The sequence below is a fragment of the Phyllostomus discolor genome, chromosome 4 (assembly GCF_004126475.2).
Source record: "Phyllostomus discolor isolate MPI-MPIP mPhyDis1 chromosome 4, mPhyDis1.pri.v3, whole genome shotgun sequence".
Classification (NCBI taxonomy): Eukaryota; Metazoa; Chordata; class Mammalia; order Chiroptera; family Phyllostomidae; genus Phyllostomus; species Phyllostomus discolor.
The window spans coordinates 7,203,885-7,226,619 of record NC_040906.2 but is presented as its reverse complement, the minus strand read 5'-3'; the positions used below and the strand labels follow the sequence as shown (position 1 = coordinate 7,226,619).

General features: G+C 47.7%; 1 protein-coding gene across 1 annotated transcript in view; it reads right to left on the bottom strand.

Annotated features, from left to right (window-relative positions):
- Positions 1–22,735, bottom strand: part of DNER (delta/notch like EGF repeat containing) — a 262,105-nt gene that overhangs the window by 20,974 nt on the left and 218,396 nt on the right. Inside the window, exons 9-10 of the mRNA XM_028509617.2 lie at positions 14,730–14,852; positions 3,221–3,334 (exon numbers count right to left, since the gene is read on the bottom strand). Of these exons, the coding sequence (XP_028365418.1) occupies positions 3,221–3,334; positions 14,730–14,852 (237 nt within the window). The remainder of the gene's footprint in view (positions 1–3,220; positions 3,335–14,729; positions 14,853–22,735) is intronic.

Here is a 22,735-nt window from a genome sequence, read left to right as displayed (position 1 = left end):
ACCATGTCCCAGACTCATTTGGCCACAGATACTTTTTCCACCAAGCATCTCAGGGGACCAGTGTTCTGTGAGATACATGAACAGCACGACTCTCCCAACAACTTCAGGAGTTATCCTATGGTCCTCTATAGTCTGGAAGACTATGGGGGTTGAATACAGACAGACACCTGTTGCTTTCAATCCCCAGGGTGGTTTTGGAACCTGCTTCAGGGGACGCGTCCTCTGGCTCCCTGTGATCAGGACACGTAGCAAGAGGAAATGCCAAGGGGTGGGGGGACGGGGCGCAGGGGGTGGAGCGGACCGGAGGCAGAAGAAGGAAGGGGAGCACATTACCAAGGAGAGCCTGACATGGGGTGTTCAGGAATCAGGCAGGTAGGAGGGGCCCAGCATGAAACTGGAAAGGCTGAGTGGGCCCACACCACTCAGGTCTTGATGATCGAGTTAAGGACTTTGACCTTTTTCTTAGAAACAACGAAAGGCCAATAGGCGATTTTTAAGCAGGGAGCAACATCATCAGATTTTCATCATATGACGTCTCTACAGTGTACATAAAGGGATGAAGGGGACAGGTGTGGGGAAGGGCTGACCTAGTGCAGGTGGGAGGTGGAGGCAGCCTGTGGTAGCTCGAGAAAGAACTGAGAGGGTCTACCCAGGAGGTTTTAGGGCTCCTTGGCGGCTGGATGTGGGGGAGGGCAGGTACCGACTGATCCCCCAGTTTCTGTTTAGAGCAACTTGGGGTGGCAGTAATACCATGCAATGAGCTAGCAAATCTTTAAAAGAAGGAAAGGAGAGGAAATCTGGAAGTCTGAGGTGCCTTTGACAGACATCCAAGAGTGAATGCTGAGTAGGTACTTGGAGGCTTGCTAAATATTCTGGAAAAGAGATTGCCTTTTATTTCCCATAAGATGCAGAGACAAATTTCAAATGGATTAAATATTTGCACACACACGATTAACTCATGCATGATTGGAATAATATAGAAAAATATTTATAAAATTTTGATACATAGAATCCTTCTGGCATAAAAGAAGAAAAAAACAAAAATATCAAGATTTAATTACATAAATTTAAATGTGATATATGAGAAACAAAATGAACACTTCACATACATTTAAAAAGCAAATGACAGTGTGAAAATATTTGTGATTTATGGCAGATAAAATGTGACACACCTATTATGAAGGGCTATTTCAAATCAAAAATGAAGGTTCACGTGGATAGGAAGTTCAGGAAAGAAGAAACACAAATGCCCATAAACATATGTTAAAAGTATTCAACCTCACTAGGAATCAAAGACCTACAAATTCAAACAACACTTAAATGCATTTTTGGCCACCAGGGCGACGATCCTCAGTGCTTGTCTGAGGATGAAGAAGTAGGTGCTGTGCATTCTGGGTAGGAGTGAGCATTGCTACAATGGTTTTTCCTGGGGAACAATTTGGATGACTACTCTCCTGGACTCCATGATTCTACTCCTCGGAAATTAGCTCAGAGAAAAATCAGATAAGTACACGAGATGTACATACAGAAATAGTCATTGCAATGTTGTTTATAATGGGGAAAAGTTCTCAGAAAACGTTCTCTCCCAAAAGCTGAATTGATGATCGGTTGCAAAACAAACAAACATGGTATTTCAGATAATGGACTAAAGGGCAACCAGTAAAAATGACAAAACAGAAGCATATTTCTGATGTGGAAACACATGTGGACGACACACCTATTTTTAAATGAGAGGGGGGTACAATACAGTATTAGCAGTACGATTCCTTTTGTGCTGAAATGCACGTGCAAATTGTATACGATGTCACCAGTGGTTATAATCTTGTAGCTCCTAGTAGTGCAGTTTTAAGTGGTGGAGTTTTTTCCTATAGCACAATATTTTCTAATTTTCCCTCCATGCTTTTCATTATTTGTGGGGTAACAATGTCTGGAAAAAATAGGATGCTTCTCCAATATTATGTTTGCATCCATTGATAAGTATAGCTGCCTGTGTGTTTATAAGCCAGTCAGCAAAACAAAGCCATCTGTGAACGATTTTCCAAAGTGACCCCATCCTCAGTCCCAGGAAAACCCAAAAGGAAAACACAGGATGTGACACAGATAAATAGGAACACAATCAAAAGTTGCTTCTCCCACATCCTGACTGCTGGCATCTTCCCCGGAAGCTTGCATGAGGCTCCCCACAGATGGACTGGGGACCCAGGCGCTGGGACATTCTCCAGGGCTTGGGAGGTGGCCACAATGGCTTAGCAGGGCGTGGAGAGAGCATGTACGGTGCTCTCCAGACAATGACAACATGATTTCCTGCAGCTCAAATACCCATCTGCTTCCACGGGCCCCTTGTAGGTCAACCTTTTGCAACTTGCAACCCAGGGTGACTCTGCTGCTCTTATAGGTTGAGCGAAGCTCTGAAAACAGAGGTGTGTCCTACACTGTATGTTTCAGGGCTCCTGGGCTCTGTTGGCAAAGCAAAGGATGGAATCTCTTTCTGCCCCAGTGGTCCACGGTTCCTCCTGAGAACCTGATGAAGACTTAGCAGGCACACATGCACACAACATTTTGCATGTGTTTTTAGGGATTCACAAACTCCCAGAAACCCGTAAGAAGTGATTTAGAAGGCGCCTGGGTCAGGGGGAATCTGCTAATCAGAAACGACTCTTCCCACTCAGAGCTCCACGGCCACCAAGGCTCTTTCTGAGCCCGTCCTTGCCCTTCCCACCTGCTCTCCCCCGGGACCATTTTCCCTCCCCACACCTGTAGCATCCCTACTTTCACTCACAATCAACCCAGGACCTGGTGTGTCCGCCGGTACTTCTCACCTCCGCCACCATCTCTTTTTATTTTCCAAAATCCACTCACTTCTCCATCTTTGAGTAACAATCAATGAGGTGGCTGACTGCAGTTGCTACAGAGGACATACGATCTTTCCTCCCCCTCCTTCCACTGACACACACCTTCCAGGTGTGTGCGTAATAGCTCATTTCTCGTGGTGCAAAGCTACAGCTCCAAAATCCCATCACACTGCTGGTCTCAGCACGCCTGCCTACAAATGCTGATTTCAGAAGAGCCTCATTGAACGACAAGCAGAGGACTGTTTTTAAACAGTCCTTCCTCTCACCGCTGCCCACCTGCATACTGCAGACAGGCTCCGGGTGTTTTACCAGAGGCAGTCTCCAGGATTTTGTGGTAAATATGGAAACTCGGTTCCTGCGTCACTTGCCTGCAAACCCTGGTGTGCAGACGCACGTGCCATTCAGGCCTTCGCTGTCGCAGGTGCCTCCGTTCAGACAGCTGACGTTAGCGCAGGGGTCCTTGTACAACTCGCAGTGTGTCCCTGTGGAGAGAGAGACACAAGAGGGGTGACTCATTGAGGAACCTGCAGCTCCCACGGCCTTTGAGCCAAGTGTCTGAACATCCTGGAGTGGTGGGGAGGCGGATTCCTGGTGGCATGTGTGTGTCTGTGTGTGCATGTATGTGTGTGTCTCTGTGTGCATGTGCCAGTGTGTGTGCATGTGTGTGCATCTCTGTCAGTGTGTGCGTGCATGTGTGTGTGCATCTCTGTGTGTCAGTGTGTGCACACATGTGTGTGTGCATCTCTGTGTGTCAGTGTGTACGTGCATGTGTGTGCATCTCTGTTTGTCAGTGTGTGTGTGTGTGTGTATGCACCTCTGTGTGTCAGTGTGTGCATGCATGTGTGTATGCATCTCTGTGTGCCAGTGTGTGCACACATGTGTGTGTGCATCTCTGTGTGTCAGTGTGTACGTGCATGTGTGTGCATCTCTGTTTGTCAGTGTGTGCGTGTGTGTGTATGCACCTCTGTGTGTCAGTGTGTGCATGCATGTGTGTGCATCTTCGTGTATCAGTGTGCGCATGCATGTGTTGCATGTGTGAGGGTGTGTGCGTGTGCATGTGTGAACACATGCCCAGTCTTGACTTTCAATCATTTTAAAGAAACACTTCACGAGAAAACAACACCTTCACTCCCTGCTCACAGGCCCCACCATAAATAAGTCTTGCATCTGTACGATCTCTGACCACATGTCCCCAAGCCTGGGGAACACAGAAGTTAAAAGCCTGAAAGATCACATTTATCACACACAAATGCTTTCTAAGCCTCCAAAGAAAGAGAAAACAGACAGGCAGCCTTCCTAAGATAACACCGTAACAAATGAACAGCATCCATCCTGAAGGTGAAGACTGGGGTTCAGATATGGAAATGAGCCCCAGCTCCCTGGACAACTGCAGGAGCGAGAGGGAGCCCCTGGGCGCTCAGGTGTCGAAGACCTAGTCGGTTCCCCCCATACGAAGTTACCGTGCAGTGCACACCACCTTCCAGACCTCGCACTGTGCTTGAGGACCAAGTGAGGATCTAACCTGATCCTCGCAACAACACTCTGAGACAAATACTCTTATTCCACCATTTCTCATGCCACCATTTCCAGATGAGGAGACGGAGGAAAGGAAGCCAAGCAGGGCTGGTAGGGGAGGGAGCTGGGACCCGAAACCGCAGGCAATCTGCATGGGAGTCTGCTTGCAAAGTGGTGTGGCTGGAGTGAGCTCAGGTTGGCCGTGCAAACACACAGAATGCTAGGTAGGTAGCTTAGCCCCCGTGTAACAAAAGAGAAGCATTACAAAAATTATAGTCTAAGTTTCCCATTGATATTCACAAAGGTCTATATGTGCTTGTGCGCATGCAAATACCTGAAGTAGGCTGAGGGGGAAATAAATTACCTTTAACTTTCACATTATGTGTTTCTATTTTGTTGGCACTATTTTACAATGAGTATATATTATTTTATAATTGTATACAAAAAAACTAAAAATGCAATGCTTTCCCAAAGGCAAGGGTTTCTGCCTTGTCTCCATGGAGTGCCGAGAGGGACGCACGGGTTAAGCTGTTTCTCCCATTCTTCACCCTCTAGAGAGGAAGACAAATTACATTATATTCTGTATAATCATCTATAAAATGATATGCTCGCCCTTCCTGACAGCTTCATGAAAAATAAGCACAAAGCAAATAGTGACTGAATGGTGTTTACTCAATTTGATCTCAACTTCATTGTTTAGCTCACATGTTGCAAAAGGCTGCCCCACCCATGACTCACCGTCCAGTCACTGAAATGACCCTTGCTGGGATTTTTCTCTCATTTCTTTCTCAATGCCTTCAGATGTAGGGCTCAAGAAAGAAGGAAAAATGGAAAAGAAAATGGAAGGAGAACTGCCTACCTGCATTCCCACTAACGACTTGACTTGAGCCTGGTAAAGCATTCTAGAATGGATGGCTTGTCATTTCTTTTTCTCCTTTGCCCCTCATACCCAACCCAGGAACCGTATTCTGCCAGATGTTTTTCTAAAGTGCCTTTCAGACCTTTGCCTGGTTTTGCTCCCTGCAACCACCACCCAACCCCACGGCCTCGGGCTTGCTGGCCCCTGGGAGCCCTGGCCTCGCTCCCTGCCCATCTCCAACGGCTCGTGTGAGTCTTCAGACTTCCATCATCCTGAACGGACCCAGGAAACTCATGCTAATCTACAGGACCGAACTAGTTTAAAGATTAAATTATTTATTAGTGCAAAGCTGGTAGTTCTTCACTTGAGACAGGGAGAGAGAGACTGAGCTAGAGACAGAGAGACTTTTTCATCCAGAAGTCTCTAGCTCTGTTTCCGTTGAGCTTTGCCCAGCGCCAGCTCAACTGACAGAATGAAACACAAAAGAACCTTTTCTGCTTCCAACTGTTTATCAAAAAAACAAAGATTCACATATTTACAAGTTCCCCCAAGGCTGACCGATGGGGAATCAGGTGACACAAAAAGGCTTTCAGTTGTAACGGAAAATGCAACCATAACCAAGGTCCAGAGATGTCTGAGCCGAGAAAAATTTCCATGAGCAATCAAGGAGGGTATTTACTGGGTTTCTAGTGGTACATTAGTCGGTCTTGCCTGTTTAATATTAATACAAATAATACATTAACACAAATTACCACATTTTTCAAATACAGCTGAAGAGCAAAAACTAGGCTAAATATCGAAACATCTTAACTTTAAAAGCCTTCAATAATACAGATTTGATGAAAACGCCCATGATAATAAGCACTTCCAGTCTTCTGGGTGGTGTTTTGGCAATAATCGTATCCCTTGTTATTCCTCTTTTTCAAAAGATAAGAATATTTGGTCACTCGTGACCCATGGAGAGGTTTCTGGCAGCAACATCAGACAAGAGCTAGTCTTCCCAGAAACATGAGGACTAGGCCGCAAGATGGTCTTCCAAGTCCCCAGGGAGTACTCTGGTTACTCCCATTTCTATCCGCTAAGCCTTGCCGATCCCTACACAAAACGTATCTGTCATAATGCTCAGCTCCTCGATTAAAGCCGGACAACTGGGAGCTGGAGAGCTGAAACAGGGAGGGTGAACCGCCACGCGCACCATTCATTCCCCACACATGCGCACAACACTGAGTGCAGGGCATCGCACGTCCTCGAACAAGAATGGCCTTCTTCCTTTTCGCCCCCATTCCCAAGCTGGTCGTCACCCGGCACGTTCTCTCTGTCCAAGTCCAGCTCAAACAGCCTTTCTCTGGAAAGCTGGACCTGCCTCTCCCGAGACAGAACGTCATTCTCCCGCCACTGTGCATCGAGAGCGTGCTGCGTTCACGCCGTTGCAGAGCTCGGCGAGCTAAATCAGGACTCACCTGTCCTCCTGGCCGCCCCCCACCCCCGCCCCACCCCAGTCTCCAAGGTCCTTTAAAGCAGAGGCCATATGTTAATGCGTGGAAGGAATGATGGGTATCCCACCAGAACCCTGTCCTTTCGGGAGGGGCGATGGTCTGTGTGCTTTGGCCGACACACAGGTAGGAGTGCCAGAGGAGGGAGAGGCCCTTCCAAATCGGCCTCAGAAACACCCGACTTGGTCAGGGAGAACCAGGTCCGCACGTCAGACTCAGTCTGTGCAACGACACAGGCATCAGCCGTTGGCAAAGGACGCGGCACGCACTGTTACAAAACTTATGTTTAGTCTCAAGCAAAAATAAACTGTAATTCAGTCAAAACTAATAAAAATTCATACTTTTCATATTAAGGAATAGAGAGGCAATGTTTCTGAAAAAAAATAAAAGGTCTCTATTCCAACAGGGCTCTTTATAGAAGTTAATTTTAGAGAGTGAAAGTGAACACATATTCAAAGAGTCATGTACCAATTATAAATCTCCATTGTCATCACAGTTTAGTCATGAGGAAGATTTTTGAAAACAAAAATCACTATTTTTATCTCCAGGAAAAGGAAGCCAGGTAAAGAAAATTAACTTTGAAACAATTCTTTGAACTTGTTATTCCCTTTAACACATCATCTTATATTCAAACTTATATCCTCCGTGAAAACTTGTCTTTCTCTGCTCATGGAACTAAACTTTTTCTAACTTATGGAGAAATTACAACTGACAGCTTGACCTTAACTTCATTGTTTCTTGTGTGCTGCGGCCTCAGTCTGCTCTTCTGATTAAATAAATAGCCTGAAAAAAAGAGAAAACCTTGACTTATCCTGTTTTTCATTTATCCCATTACAGAATGAGACGGGTTAGGTACACAAAACATCCCGAAATTCTTATTCCCTGATTACACAAAGGAAGTAATTCCAGCCAACAACAACAACAACAAAATTCTTGTCTTTTCAATTATAAATTTCTGTAGGCTTTAAAAATACATGATTAGATATGATGTGATCAAACCCAGAACTCAGTGGTCTCATTTCTGAGATTCTCCTTATCCCCCACCCACCCCCACCCCCAAAACATCGGAAAGTATGAAAATTATAGGAATAAAAGTATTCATTCAAGAGTTATTTATGATAGCCCCACATTAGCTGCGACAAGGGACTGGATAAATATACCATAATGAGAACATTGCATAATCATTGAAAACAGAATTAGTAAGACTTCTTAGCAAAACATAATATAATATTAAGTATGAACAGAAAAAAACAGAAAATTGTAGGTATACTCAATTACAACTGTAAAAACATGGATATTTTTTAAAAGATGGAAACAATACAAATGATTATTCCCCTCATATTCTGTTGTAAAGCAATCAGTTAGTTTGAAATATTTTTTCTAAATTTTTTATTATATTACTTTTACAATTAAAAAAGAAGTAATTTTTTTCTAACTCTTGTCACCAAAAATTCCAAATGGCTATATCATTGATCATTTAGTTTGCTCTTCTAGAAATAAAACTCAACACGAATGGGCCGTCACTTGACTCTTCGGTAACAGAAAACAGTCCCGTCGTGAACTAGCTGTGAGCTGGATTTGAAGGACATGCCAGCATTTTGCTACATCTGAAAGGAGGTTACTCGGAATCCCTGCAAACATTTGCTTCTAACAATTTCACGATCCACAGTGGAAACTTACTGGGGAAATGTTCGAGCTGGTTTCTCCTAATTAGTATGCCAAGCGGCAATTTCAGTTCAAGTCCAGATAGCTACTTAGCATTTGCTGTGTGCGAGCCACCGTATCAAAGGCGGCCGAGAATTAAAAGGAAGGAAAACTCTACATAGTCGCTGCCTTTCACTAAGATATGATGTAGTGGAAGAGAGAAGGAAGTCTGAAGCCAGAAAGAAGTGACTGTAAGGCTGACCGTAATGGTCATAGCAGACACAGAGAAAAGGCTGGGAGATTTCACGAGGGAAGAATCACATCCGTTTGGGGCTCAGCATTTCAGACCTCGGGTGCAGTGAGAGGGCTGAATGAGGGCAAAGAGGAGGTGAGAGAACGGGGCCCATGAGAAAACCCGGGGAGCGGCTGCATTCACGGAGTCCAGAGGGCTAGGATTCAGCAGGGGCTGGGAGCGAGGAGTCGAGGGGGCAGGGATGGGACTGGGGGAGCAGGGGCTCAGGTGGTCAACGGAGCAAAGGGACAGGAACTGGGGTCTGGAGGCGGGAGAAAGGGGCTTCGTGGATTTCACTGAACAGTCTCCAGTGAACCCACCACTGATCCCATTTACCAGAAGGCTGTGGACAAGATCCAAACTGAGGAGGGTTCAGAAAAGGCAAAAATAAAGGTCCTGGACTGTGTGGCCCAGCTGGTTGGGTGTCTTCTCACAAAGCAAAAGGTTGCCAGTTCGATTCCCAGTCAGGACACACGCCTGGGTTACAGGCCTGGCTCCCGATTGGGGGCATAAGAGAGGCAACCAATTGATGTTTTTCTCACACATCGATGTTTCTCTCCCTCTCTTCTTCCCTCCCTCTCTCTCTAAAAATAAATAAGTAAAATCTTTTTAAAAAGATAAAAATTAAGGAAGTAGAGGTGCCCACTCTAAGGAAACTTGTTGAATAAAAGGAGGGACTACAGGGGGGAGGTTACTGTGTGCCAAGGAAGACACAAGTCAAGTTGTGTTTTCTCGAATTCATGGGAAATCTATTTACAAGTGTGAGAACATTTATTTTTTTCTGTTTAGCAGCCCCATTATTCTGGCACCATTTATTTTTTTAAAATCCCTTTTCATTCATAGCAAGTCTTCTTTAAGGGTCATACATCTTTTTCATACACCTATTATTATAGGCAAGGTGCTCCGGACACTTACCCAGTTCGGGTCAGCTGTCCGTTCCTGCACCTATAACATGGGAATGTAAGAATAATTGTAGCATTTGAATGGGTCTTTTTTTTAAGATTTTATTTATTTATTTTTAGAGAGGGAAGGGAGGGAGATAGAGAGAGAGAAACCTCAATGTGCGGTTGCTGGGGGCCATGGCCTACAGGCATGTACCCTGGCTGGGAATCGAACCTGCGACACTTTGGTTCGCATGAATGGGTCTTAATATCTGGCAGAAGTTCCCCCTCGATGTTTTCCTTTTGCAAAATGTCCTGAGCTACCTTTGCCTGACTTCCTATTATAGCCATCCTTTTTAGGACATTACATTCATTTGTTTAACGTTTGGTTTTTAAACATAAAACAGTAAAACTCACCACTTTAAAAAAATGCACATGTAAAATAAGTCAAGTCCCAATCCTCCCCCCAACACACCACCTAAGTTCTAATGCCAGAGGTGAGTACTATTAGGAATAAAAGCCCACCCATCTGATAGTGTCATGAGTTTACACAAGCACCTTCTATGTAAACATGTGTCAGGAGAAATGCTCCCGAAAAGGGAAAGAAGGTCCATTCTTCAAGGAGGAGTGAGGCACAGGATCTTGTGAGCTCTCGCCCCTCACTCGCTCCTCCTCTGAATCGTAGAGCTCGACTCGCCCCTTTCTGCCACTCTTTTCATTCCTTGCACACCACCGCCCCATCGTTCCTAGGTGAAAAGTTCTATTTATTGCTACTTTGCTAGAGTTTCCCTTCCTGTTTTCAGCAGCCTTATTTAAACCTAAACCTAAATGTTCCTACAAATATCTCAAAATGAAGTAATTAATTTCCCTGCCCACGGGGATGAGCTCTTTAACACACTTGTATATCTTCTATCCTTCCCACTACCTATCCCCTTGAACATGTAGATTTGGTTAAAATGATACAAAACTTTAGAGGGATCATTTCAGTTCTTCCTTAACAAGAGGCAGATGGACACACCCCAGGGGGAACCCCCAGTGAGTCATGCCTTTGTGTAAGTCCTTCCCCTTGAGCATGAGCTTCTAACCAATTGCATCTTGCCAAAGTTCAGAAAGAGATTTTGAAGATGCAGTTAAGGTCCTAACCGGTTGACTCTGAGTTCCCCTTGGGTGGGCCTGGCCTAATCAGGTGAGATCTTAAGCAGGTGAAGACCTCTCCTAAAGTGAGGCACGGGAAGCCGCAGAGGCCCTTTCTCATCGCCGCTGATTTTTCAGGAAGCGAGCAGTCATCGATTCCGCAGCCACCGGATGTGAATTCTGCCAACACCGTGAGGGAACAGGAAAGTTGATCCTTCCATGTTCAAGCCTCAGATGAGGGCTCAGCCCCGCCAGCATCTCATTCCAGCCTCGTGAGGCCCCGAGCAGGGAGTCTATGTAGCAAGGCCTGGACCAACGGAGCTGCTAGATAGTAAAAAGGTGATGTTTCAACCCACCACCTTGTAGTAACTCATGATGCAGCAGATACGAATTCATACAGGTTTAAACCTATTTTTTTTTCCAAGAGATTTCTCTTCTCCATTAAATTACCACTCACAATCACACCAATACCATCTACTTGAAGTTTTCCCTGCATTTAACGAAGTCTTCTCAGCCCTATTCCTCTTGTTCTCTGCCTCCTGCTGCCTGGCTATCTTCGTTCTGATTTGGTTCCATTTTTAAATAATTTTCTTAGATAGGGTACATGGTGTTACGTTTTCTGTATCCTTAAGTGTACGCAACATGTAATTCTTTTACCTCCAAATACAAATGCCCTTACCCAGCAGTTCTTTTCATTAGAAAGTCTGAAACACTTCTTCACTCTCGTTTAGTTTCACTATAGAGAAGAGCAAGCAGCCCAAGGCTGGTTTGAGTCTTTCTTTGGCATGTAATTTGTATCCCTTAAAAGAATCTTGTAACAACAATGCTCTTCATCCTTGGATTTGGAAATTCTTCCAGGAAAACCCAAACTGTGCCTCATCTCCTTCATCAATCCTCTGGCACTGAGTAAGCCCATTCTATTAGGAAACTTTGATTTTCTCCCACTCAGAGACGCCCCCTTCTAGGAAGGAGTTGGTTCTGGTGTTACATCCAAGTGTTCCTCTTCTTCTGGACACCCACCATTCAGACGGAAACAGATCTCTGGAATCTTCTCTCCACATTTCCTATCTTTCAACTCACAGTTTCCATTTCCTCTTGCTCTGCCTTCATTCAGAGTTAGTTCCTCCTTCTGCTGCCCCAGATCTAAATTAAATTCTGAGTAGTACACATTACTTTTTTCACTTCTTCTCTGGAGTGTTTAGCATTGTTAGTTCCTGTTGAAATTTTGTTTATAGTTCCCAGACTTTTCCTTCTTTGAGTTGCTGGTCCAGGTTCCCTGCACTGGCCAGGCTGGTGGATGGCAATGCCAGGAAGGGTCAGATGACATGGGGGACTGTCCTTGAGTGCTGGACAGGCCAGCCAACACGGTCCTGATGACTAAGACACAGGGGAGAGGCCTCCCTGTGTGGAGTTCTAGGGGTTCTCCAGATGTGAGCAGGAGAGCATTCTCTCCCAGCCACCCCCAAAAATGAAGGACCAGCTCAGCCCCACTGCAGTCCCCTTGGAGGACAGCCAATGCCTGTGCAACCATTGCCCTCGGCCTCGTGGGATAACAAGCAGCACCTCCACCGCAGGGACTGCCTTTCCATAAGCTGAGGGGTCCTTTGGGCTTGGCTGGTCACTGAGTCCTAAGTTCTCCTCGGAACCCTGTCCCCTCACCCCACTGTATGCAAAGGCTCCCAGCGCCTGCACCCTTTCCTGAGAACCCAAGTCCTGGGACGAGCGTGACATCCCCTGCAGGGTCATCGACTCCTGGAGTCATCTCCTGCAGCGTGGGTAACCGGTGGAAGAAGATCACAGAGAGACAGAAGCGGGGCATTGAGGCCATACATGGCAGGAGTGACCTTGAGCGGGAGGAGGAGCAGAGGACCACCTGACATGGAAGCAGATACGGTTCTAGTGGTTATGGCTGCAGAGAGGTTTGGAGGGCGGGGACTCTCAAAGGGCGGCGGTTCAAGGGCCAGCACGGCAGCACCGCCTGAGAACTCACCTGAAACTCAAGCCCTTGCTCCCCGCCCCAGACACACTGAATCGGAAACCCCAGGAGTGACCCCGCAGCCTGTGTGGACAAGCCCACCGGCAGGCCCTGGTGGGAGTGTGAGTGTGAGAACCACGACCACAGAACGTGAAAAACTAGCTAAGTTTGACCGTGTTTACAAAGGCTAACCTCTCCTTTGTGCCCTGAAGAGGGAAGTGAAATCTGTTAGATTCTGAGAGTGAGTGATTTAATGCGGAGCTCTGGGGGAAGTGGAAAAATTGGGGAACACCCATTGAGAAAAACGGAAGGAGGAAGTGCAAGGGGGCAGGATCACAGCATACAAACGTGTGCAGGGGACACTGGTGAGTCACCCCAGGCAGCTGTGGTTTTCACTTCCTGGTCATGACAGCATGAGCAACGCCTCCAAAACACGAGAGTTGGGGCATATTCGGAATGCTCCCAGTTAACGACTTTGTCGGTTATGAAGATGAAATTTGCTTTATAAAATTCTATCATAAATTCTACCATACACTAAAGAGTTCTGGAATTTTAAATTTTTGAAGTGCAGCCCTGGCTGGCGTAGCTCAGTGGATTGAGTGCGGGCTGGGAACCAAAGTGTCCCAGGTTCGATTCCCAGCCAGGGTACATTCTTGGGTTGTAGGCCATAACCCCCAGCAACCGCACATTGATGTCTGTCTGTCTGTCTCTCTCTCTCTATCTCCCTCCCTTCCCTCTCTAAAAAATAAATAAATAAAATATTTAAAAAAAAAAAAAAAAAAAAATTTTTGAAGTGCATCCACCACGACCAATTTTGTCATTAAAGAATCTCAAAATCTCAACCAGCGTCCCCGCCCTTACTTTATACAGGCGAGAGAAAGACTGGTCAGCGGAAGGGGTGTGTCCAGGCTCATCAGGAAGCCAGCGGCGTGACAGGGATGAGCCACTGGGACTCCCGAGTCATTGCTCCTTCACTCTTCTTCCCAGAATTGAGTGACTCTCTATTTCTTGATGGTCTGACAGATCTAGAACTCAGGAGCATTTGCATGAACCCAGCACATCGGTCCTTGTGGAAGTTGGTGGAGTTTGGCTCTGAATGGGCATCACAGGCCAAAAAAGCATCAGATCTGCCAAACACAAAGCAAAGACTCGGCCCAGCTCAGCCCTTCCACCCAGGGGCTCGATCGAGTTCATCCCTGTGGCCTACAGTCCCTTGAGGCTCACCAAAAACAAACGTGGGTGCATCCAAGGAAAAGCGGCAGGAGCAGTGGCCACCACCCAAGGTCACCAGGCAGACGGATGGTATCAATCAAGGAAACAGTGCAGAGAGCAAGAGGTTAAGTGAGGCGGTTATAAATAGAGCCCACAAAGGCATTACAAACATCTCAACCCAGTCCTGAGGTTATGGCTCAGAGAACTGTGGGCAGCCTCCGATAAACAGACTCTCCTGGCGCAGTGTGGGCCGAGGGGGTCTGGGCTGCAGGGGAGTCACACCGTCCGCCAAATGTGGCCGGAGCTTACTGGTGGGGGGCGGGGGGCAGATGCAAGCGCTCTAGGGCCTCTGCTGGCCAGGCTCACGAGGAATATCACTACCCACCACCTCAAAGGGTTAGAGTGAGGGTTTCCCTCCTAACCGAATCATTTAATGAGGATTCACGTGTATGTTAATGCATGAAATCCCACCTGCGCCCTCCACCAAAAAGCACAGCATCCTGTCTTTGCCCGGCAAGCGCTAAGCTACCCGCCTGCTCCCCTCTCCTGCCGTTCCCACGTCCTTGTCCTCTCCTCTCTGCCTGACAGTCCACTGGCCGGCATTCCTTATCCTTGGCTCTTTGCACCTTCCAAAGAGAAGAGAGTGAGGGTGCAAGACGAAAAGGACAGCAGAGAGATTTTTTCAGCTCAACAAGAGGACACCTGAGACGTGCCAATTGGCCTCCTCAATCCCGTAACTCACCCCACAGCCCGCGTTTGATTTTTATTCGAAGCGACTCCATGCTCCGGTTAGAGGTTTATACACTGACGCTGAGAAATGCGTGATGTCACACGCGGCCACTCTGACACCACACGGCCCAGGGGCCACTCACCCTTGTAGTCGGCCAGGCACAGGCACTCGTAGCCGTTCACCAGGTCCCTGCAGGTGGCCGCGTTCAGGCACGGGGCGGAGAGGCACTCGTTGTACTCCTCCTCGCAGTAGAGGCCGTGGTAACCTGAGGGCAGAGAGGGGGGACCGCTGTCACACGTGTCCCGTGTCCACCCGCGCCGGGCCAGCCTGCCAGGAGGGTGGGGCGACGGGGGGGTGTTCCCTGGGGAGCGTGGCTCGGACAGGTGGGGTTCAGGAGCTGGGTCCCTCGGGGTGTCATTGAAATGCAGGTTTCTGGGAAGGCTGTGAAGAGCACCCTCTTTCACGACCCCAAGAATGAAAGAGTGTATCCCTTTAGGCACCAGATGGTCCCCTGACGAGACTGTGTTTGGTGGTACTGGTGGCCCGGAGACACGGAGACACAGCAGAGTGGATCTGCTGCGGCCACAGGACACAGCAACAGTGGCAGGACTTCCAGCTCCTCTCAAGGGTGCGGCCCACGTTTTCCCTCCCGTCGATTTGCAAAACAGTGCCTCTAACTAAAGAGAGCTGTATTACAGGGGAGAAAGGTCCGATGCCTTTGCTTTGCTTTCGAAGTCAGGAAAGAACCTCAGCTACACAGGGTTAACTGAAACTCCTGAGGAAACGTGGGCGAACCCTGTGTATTCCTTCAAAGTCCTGATGATCCCCATTGTAATATTTTTAATTGTGCTCAAAATTGTAATCATTAAAAACAGAATCACAGTCCTGAAGAGAAAGAAACCTAGCAATTTCTTAAGTAGAGACGGCTCCCGCCGTCCTAATTGCAAAACAGGTGTTTATTCCAAAGGCCAAGAGGACAGCGTTCTCTGAGATCCGCTCACGAATGTTAGGCTGTTTTTAACTTTCAAAAACACGTGTGGCTGCCAAGTTGCAGTGAAACTGGACCAGTTCTGTCTGGCCCTGTCCAAACAAAGAGGAACATGTGAGCGCTCTCAGAAATCGCCCTGCCTGTGTTGGTTCTGCGTCCAGATAAGCAGGAAAAACAAACCCTTGCTCAAGTGGGAACTAGAACCTTGAGCATTTTTCCAGCTTTCCGACTCCTAACCAGCCCTCGAGCTCAGAGAGCCCCCTCCGGGCCTGCCGACGCGCCGGGCTGTTTTGTTCCTTGCAAATATCACGGAAGTAGGTGAAGCTCACGGCGACATTATGAACAGAGCATTTTTCTAGCATTTGCCATTTCAGTCGTTTGTTGAAACTGCTTTCCAAATTTAGGAGGCGAGAATGTCTCCTTGGAGGAGACCTTGACCTACCTAAGACGCATAAACCATGCTTCTCAATTCTTCTACCTTGTTGTAATTTTAGGGAAATACTTCCTGTTACTTTTATCAGGTTATTGTCTTCATCTAAATCAGAGTTATGCAATTAACCGTGACTTTGTCCCCCAGGAGACTTTGACAGTTTGGGGATACATTTTTTTTAAAGACAGAGTTCTCTTTTTTTTAAGATTTTATTTATTTAGTTTTAGAGAGGAAAGGGAGGGAGAAAGAGAGAAACATCAATGTGCGGTTGCTGGGGGCCGTGGCCTGCAACCCAGGCATGTGCCCTGACTGGGAATCGAACCTGCGACACTTTGGTTCACAGCCCCTGCTCAATCCACTGAGCTATGCCAGCCAGGGCTGGGGATACATTTGTAATCACTACAACTAGAGTTGCTACTGGCATCCAGTGTAAGGGCGCCGCTAAACACCCTCCAATGCCCAGGGCAGCCCCCACACCAAAGGCCAGCCAGCTAAAATGTTCCTAGAGCCAGAGGGGGAGACCCTGTTGTAGATCAGGGCTCAGCAAACACGGCCCACCAGCCAAGGCCCCGCCAGCCTGTTTCTGCACACGCATATTGGCTGGGACGCAGCCACGCCCATGCGTTTATGAACTGCCAATGGCCGCTCTCAAACGAGGGCGGCAGCGTGAGTGGTTGCCACAGCGACCATAGGCACTGGCTGCAAAGCCCGAAATCTTCCCTGTCTGCCCCCTTACAGAGCAAGCTGGGTGACTCCCGATCTGGGTTCAACAGAAAGTCTTCCTTTTTACAAGCGTTTTGGATATTAACCCCTCACCAAATACATGGTTTGCAAACGTGTTCTCCCATTCCACAGGTTGTTGCCTTTTTACCCCGCTGACTGCTTCCTTTGCTTCGCAGAAGCGTGTTAGTGCGACAGAGCCCTATTTGTCTGTTTTTGCTTCGGCTGCTTGTGCTTTTGGGGACGTATCCAAGTAATCATTGCCAAGAGCAACGTCATGAAGGTTTTCTCTATGATTTCCTCTAGGAGTTTCGTAGTTTCAGGTCTCTCATGTTTACGTTTTGAATCCATTTTGAGTTGATTTTCGTAAGTGGTATAAGGTAATACAAATGGCCAATAGGTATACAAAAAGATGCTTAACATCGCTAGTTATCAGGGAAATGCAAATCAAAACCACAATGAGACATCTCCTCACGCTTGTCAGAATGTGTGTGTGTGTAAACAAGTGTTGGCAAAGATGTGGAGAAACTGGAACCCTTGGGCACTGCTGGTGAGAATGCGAAATGGTGCAGCTGCTGTGGAGAAGTGTGGAGAGACCCCAAACACTGAAAAACAGAACTACCGTACGATCCACAATCTCACTTCTGCGTATTTACCCAAAAGAGCTGGAAAGAGAATCCCAGAGACGTATTTGCACCCCGTGTTCACAGCAGCATGACTCACGGAGTAATGGAAAGAGGTGGAAACAACCCAAGTGTCCGTCAACTGAGAAGCAAGTAGAGAAAAAGGGTGGGTTCCCTGCAATGGAACATCATTCGGTCTTAAAAAGAGAAGGAGGTCCTGCCACGTGCTGTAACCTGGATGAACCTCGAGGCCATACGCTAAGGGACGTAAGCCAGTTACAGAAGGACAAACTCACCCTAACTCTACCTCTATGAGGCATCTAAAGTAGCTGAACTCATAGAAGCAGAGTAAAGGGTGGCTGGGGGGACAGGGAAATGATGCAGAGTCTCATTCATGCACAATGGAAATGTTTTAGGGCTCTGCCTTATGACAACGTGCAAGCAGTTAACAATATTGTACTGTAAACTCAACATTGGTTAACAAGGTAGAGTGCGTGTTACATGGTTTTATCATGTGTGTCTTCTGGCTTCTTCTCCACGTAAGAAACAATCCCAAGCAGCATTGTTTCAACTGTTCATCTGTCCTAGCAGATCCCTTAAAAACCAACTCGGAAGGGCCACCTATAACCCTATAAGCATCGTGGCCTCTGGACTGAGGTGGTATTTTACACAAGCAAAAATCAAACAACAACTTCATGAAATCATCCATAAGTGGTTTTGCTTTTGAAAACAGCATCACCGTCTTTCTTTCAACTAGCAACATGCAAAGCAAATGAGGAGGTTATTTTACAGAGAAACTTAAGCTGGTGATGTTTTCCATCCTTGCGGGGGCGGAAGGAGATAAAGGTTTCATATTCTAGAACTGTTTCTTCAGAGACGGTAACATTCAAATGTCTTTATAAAAATGTCAAGGCACCCTTCACACTTTGTGCCGAAAAACCTAAATTGTACAGTTTGACTAAAAAGGCCATCCTTCCAGAAGAGAAGGATTCTGTGGAAACGAGGCTGCCATCACGGTTGGTAATTAACTTAGACAAACAAATTAGCTCACAGCGATATGCCCGGGGTCTAGCAAAATTAACCTGGCCCGAAGAATTTTTAAAAAATAAACATCAGAAGCATGGAGCCAGAGTGGCACCCCCAACAGCACTGATCTTCATCCCTGCCACTCTGACTGGTGCGTGGCTTTCTCCTGACTAGTCCGCTCCAAGCACGTCCTTGGACTTGACCAAACTTAGCAGCCAAGTGGATGTGGGGGTGAGAAGGAGCGGTCCAGACAGCTGCCATGCTTCGGCCAAGTGCGTGAATGGTGCTGCCGTCACCACAAACAGGATGGCCAAAGAAACAACTGCTTTTCAAGGAAGCTGACCAGTTGGACATGTTTAACTTGGGGCTCACTTAGGAAGGTCCAGGTGCAGTTGGAGGAAAAAAGTGAACTTCAATTTTGCATTGAAACAGCATTTTGGGAGTGAGTTGCCTAGAAGCGGTAGAGTTTTCATCCAAAAAAAACAAAAACAAAACACAAAACATGGAGAGGAGAAAAGAAGCAACCGAAGTCAGACGTACATGGCCAGGCAGGGAGAGAATGAGAAGCCAGATCGGGACACTGGGGAGGGAAGGAGCAAAGGAGAAGAAAACCCAGGAGGGCTGGTGCACAGTGTCAAAGGTCATTGCGAGTGAGAATAACAAGTGGGGGACAAGACCGGGAGGTCACGGGCGACCTGGAAACCATGGCTATCAGTGGGGGCTGTACTGGCCTTCCAAGGGTGCTTTGGAGACTGGCCAGGGGGACGGGTGATTATTACAATGACTGTAGAGTTCCACTGCAATTCAGCCAGTGTGGGCCAGACGTGTTAAACATTACACAGTGCTAGAATTCCCCGGCCCAACAAATGATGCCCCGGTGTCCTCACACGTTTGGACTGCCCCCTGGACATCCATGTAGGTGAAAGCCCTGCTGATAAACTTCCAGGTCTGAAACCTAAATGCTTTACACGCACAGCACAGATTTTAAGATGCACTGAGCTCTCCTAGAATACAGCTGCTGGGTACATCGAGAGAAGACTGTACAGACACTGGTTCCCCATTGTGGAAAATCTCTTTATAACAGCAACAGAGGCGTTGAAGTCACCAATAAAGCACGCCTGAACCCATAAACAAAACAAAACAAAACAAAACAAAAATCACATTGTCAGATGATTTTCTGACAGTACCATCCAAAGTAGCTTCCCCCATCGTAGCACATGGGACTGTCTGGAATCATATTTCTAACTTAGTCCTTTACTTGATTAGGGTTTCACTCCTTCCGCAAGAATAGAGGCTTGAAGGCAGAGGCCATAATTGCCGTGTTTACAGCTGTACCCACAGTATGTGGTACAGGAAAGACGCTCAAGTGATAGTGGAGGAATCAGCAACCGAAATGCCATTGTCGTGTGTCGTGGTTCAGTTGACACATGATTGAGATGGGCCCATGATGTTCGTGGAGCCGCCAGGTACCCTGGGTGCAAAGCTGAATGGCAAAGTCTTCACCTGCAAGGACGACAGAGGCTAACAGCCAGGAGAGTTGCGGATGTGCAGGTTTGTGAAGCGAGAGAATTCACCGAGAAGAGGGATTTCCGGGCACCCCCGAGGGGCCATCTGGTATTGCAGGTTTAATGCCCTTCCGGCACGTGGGTGACTCTCTCCAGCCGAGCTCTCCGGCAGAGAACGCAGGCGCTCAGTTCGGCCGGGGCCAGGAACACACCAAAGGGACGGGATCCAGGGAGGAGAGAGGAAAGAGATGTCCCCCAGTCCCGGAGATTTCTGAGCTACAGAGAACCCTGCTGAATGTCCTGCCACGGGGCTGAAAGTGTCTGTGTTCTGGGAAGACAGACGTCCAACATGATCGCACAGCGAGCCAGGCTTGCACCCTGGGCCCGGGCCCTCCCAGAGCACAAGGGCTGCCCTGTCCCCCTGGGTGTCAGGAGGCCCTGACTGAGACAGGCCCCTCCCGCCGCGTTCTGGGTTTACTCCAGAGCTTCTGCCTCCCCTCGCCCGCCACACCCCACCCTGGGCAACCCCAAACTCCAGGACTCTGACTCCAGCCAGATGGCTTTCACACTCTGTGTGACAAATTGAGACAAGTTATCATTTGTATCACCGCTGGGGGGGCCCCCCCTGGGCTCCCCTCTGCTTCGGGAAAAGCAAGAGAGCAGGACCTTCCAGAAATCACGGGGCATGTTCAGGCCACGCCACTCACTCCCCCAGCACAGACCTGACCCCACGAGAGTGAGTGTTGGTTTTATTTGTTTGTTTGTTTGTTTTAAGATCTTATGAGAAAAACTGTCTAATTAACTAATCAATGTAAAAAATCAGACAGGTGGGGAGAGGAGGGACGGTCCCTTTAAGGCTACGTTGCACTTCAGAGGGTGCTCTCCCCACATCTCAGGCTGAACAGACCCAGTGTGGAAACCCAAGGCTCCCTGATGCAGGTCCAGGCCAGCTCCCGGGAACGTGGTCGCTGCGGACGGGGACAAAGAGGAAGCAGAGCTATTACAGCACTAGGGCTGCCTGTGCGCTCTCCGAGTCTGGCTAAACCTGTTGATCGCCAGGGAGCCCTTCGGCACTGCGGCTTCTCGGGCAGCACGTTCATTTTACCGAACAGAGAGCTTTGCTGCAGAGGAAACGTGTGTGTGTGTGTGTGTGTGTGTGTGTGCACCCGCCCATCTCATCCTCTCTCTTCGCTGGGATATTCACAACAGGAATCTTTCTAAGAACAGGAAAAAAAATACAGTCTGCGTGCCTGCTCTCATCAATCCTCGGATTAATTAAGAGATTAATTAACGCTCAGATGCTCTCCTGTAAACAGACCTGCTGTGCTGAGGTCTTACAGATCTCCGTGGGGCAGCTGTGCTCTCCTGTTACACACTCATGCACGCGCACACGCACACTCCGACAAAAATAGAGGAACCACCTGCGAACAGGAGGGGGCTGTGTGAGTGACCACAGAGCCTTAGTTGGTAAAAGGGGACCAGTGACCACTGATGCTGCTTTCGCTCCCTGATCACTCATTCTTCCATTGCAGGGGGCACTGCGGCCAGAGGGGAAATAGGTGTGAAATGACCCACGTCAGTCCGTGTTTCCATTGTGGAGGTCCTCATAAACATCACATTGAAAGGACCGTGAAAGAGAGGCTACTATAAAGTTTCAGGTTCTCCCACCCACCTGGGGCTCCTACCTTACTCAGCCATCTGCACGCATCACACCCCCGCCCGGGCTGCCGAAAGGCCAGACAATGGAGAACTGCCTCTGAGTGCTATCCTGACCCTTTGTGCGATGAGTTCCCCTTCTCCATCACCACAGACACCCGCTGCCCTTGCCCGTCACAGGAGAAGGCTGGCGAGCCCCTGGGCCTCCCGGTTGCCTCCGTGGGCGATTCATTCTTGAGCGCAGCAGACAGTGGTTAAAGGCCTATGATGTGCCAGGCACGGTGCCAGTCTCTGGGTCTCCAAGGCTGTGTGCAAACAGGCATAATGCCACTTAAAGGAGAAAGATGCCAAACAATCATCCAAAGGAATGTAAGATCCCAACTACATCTGCCCTCAGAACGAGGTCACAAACTAGTTACATGAAAACCAATCAGTCTCTTCATATGATTGTTTCAGCCTTGTCTCATAAATGTCCTTTTTTCATGATGCTCTTGGCCACTAGAGGGTGGCTTCTCCCTATGATCTATACCAGCTAAAAAAAAAAGGGGGGGGGGGGCAGAGAATGTTACTCAAGAGTTTAACAAAAGATACACGTGTTTAAATATAAAGATGTGTTTTACAGAAGGGAAATATATGGCCCCAGGGATGCAAATGCACAAAAAAGAAATGCCATTTCCTTTCATAATAAAACTTAATGTTCATATTATTTGTTTACAGCTTACCAAAAAAATTCACCTTTAAACATATCATAGCTGCAGTTACAAACCTCCGCTATAAAGCCGGCCTTTCTGGCTAGTGCTATAAAAATGACTTTAAAAGTGCAAATTGCTTGCAACACCATGGCTAAAGCCCCCAGGTTCAAGATTAAGTGTGATGACAAGAAAATATTTTACGACTTGACTTTAAAGATCACTGTGGTATGTGTGTTTGCATATGAATGATACGTAAAAACGCTCCAATGAAATAGTCCCACAGGCTCCACAGATTGTCTGGCCTGTTATCCAGTTATTGCCAAGTATTCCCTTGGGGGTTCTCCCTCGAAAGGCCCCGTGTCTCTCTGTCCATCCCCCTGGTCCAGCGGTTCTCGGTGTGGCCCGCAGTCCGGCAGCATCGGCATCACCAGGAACCTTGTTAGAAATGCAAGTTCCCAGGCCCTACCCACCATCTACTGAATCGGGCACCATGGGTGGGGGCCTGGAA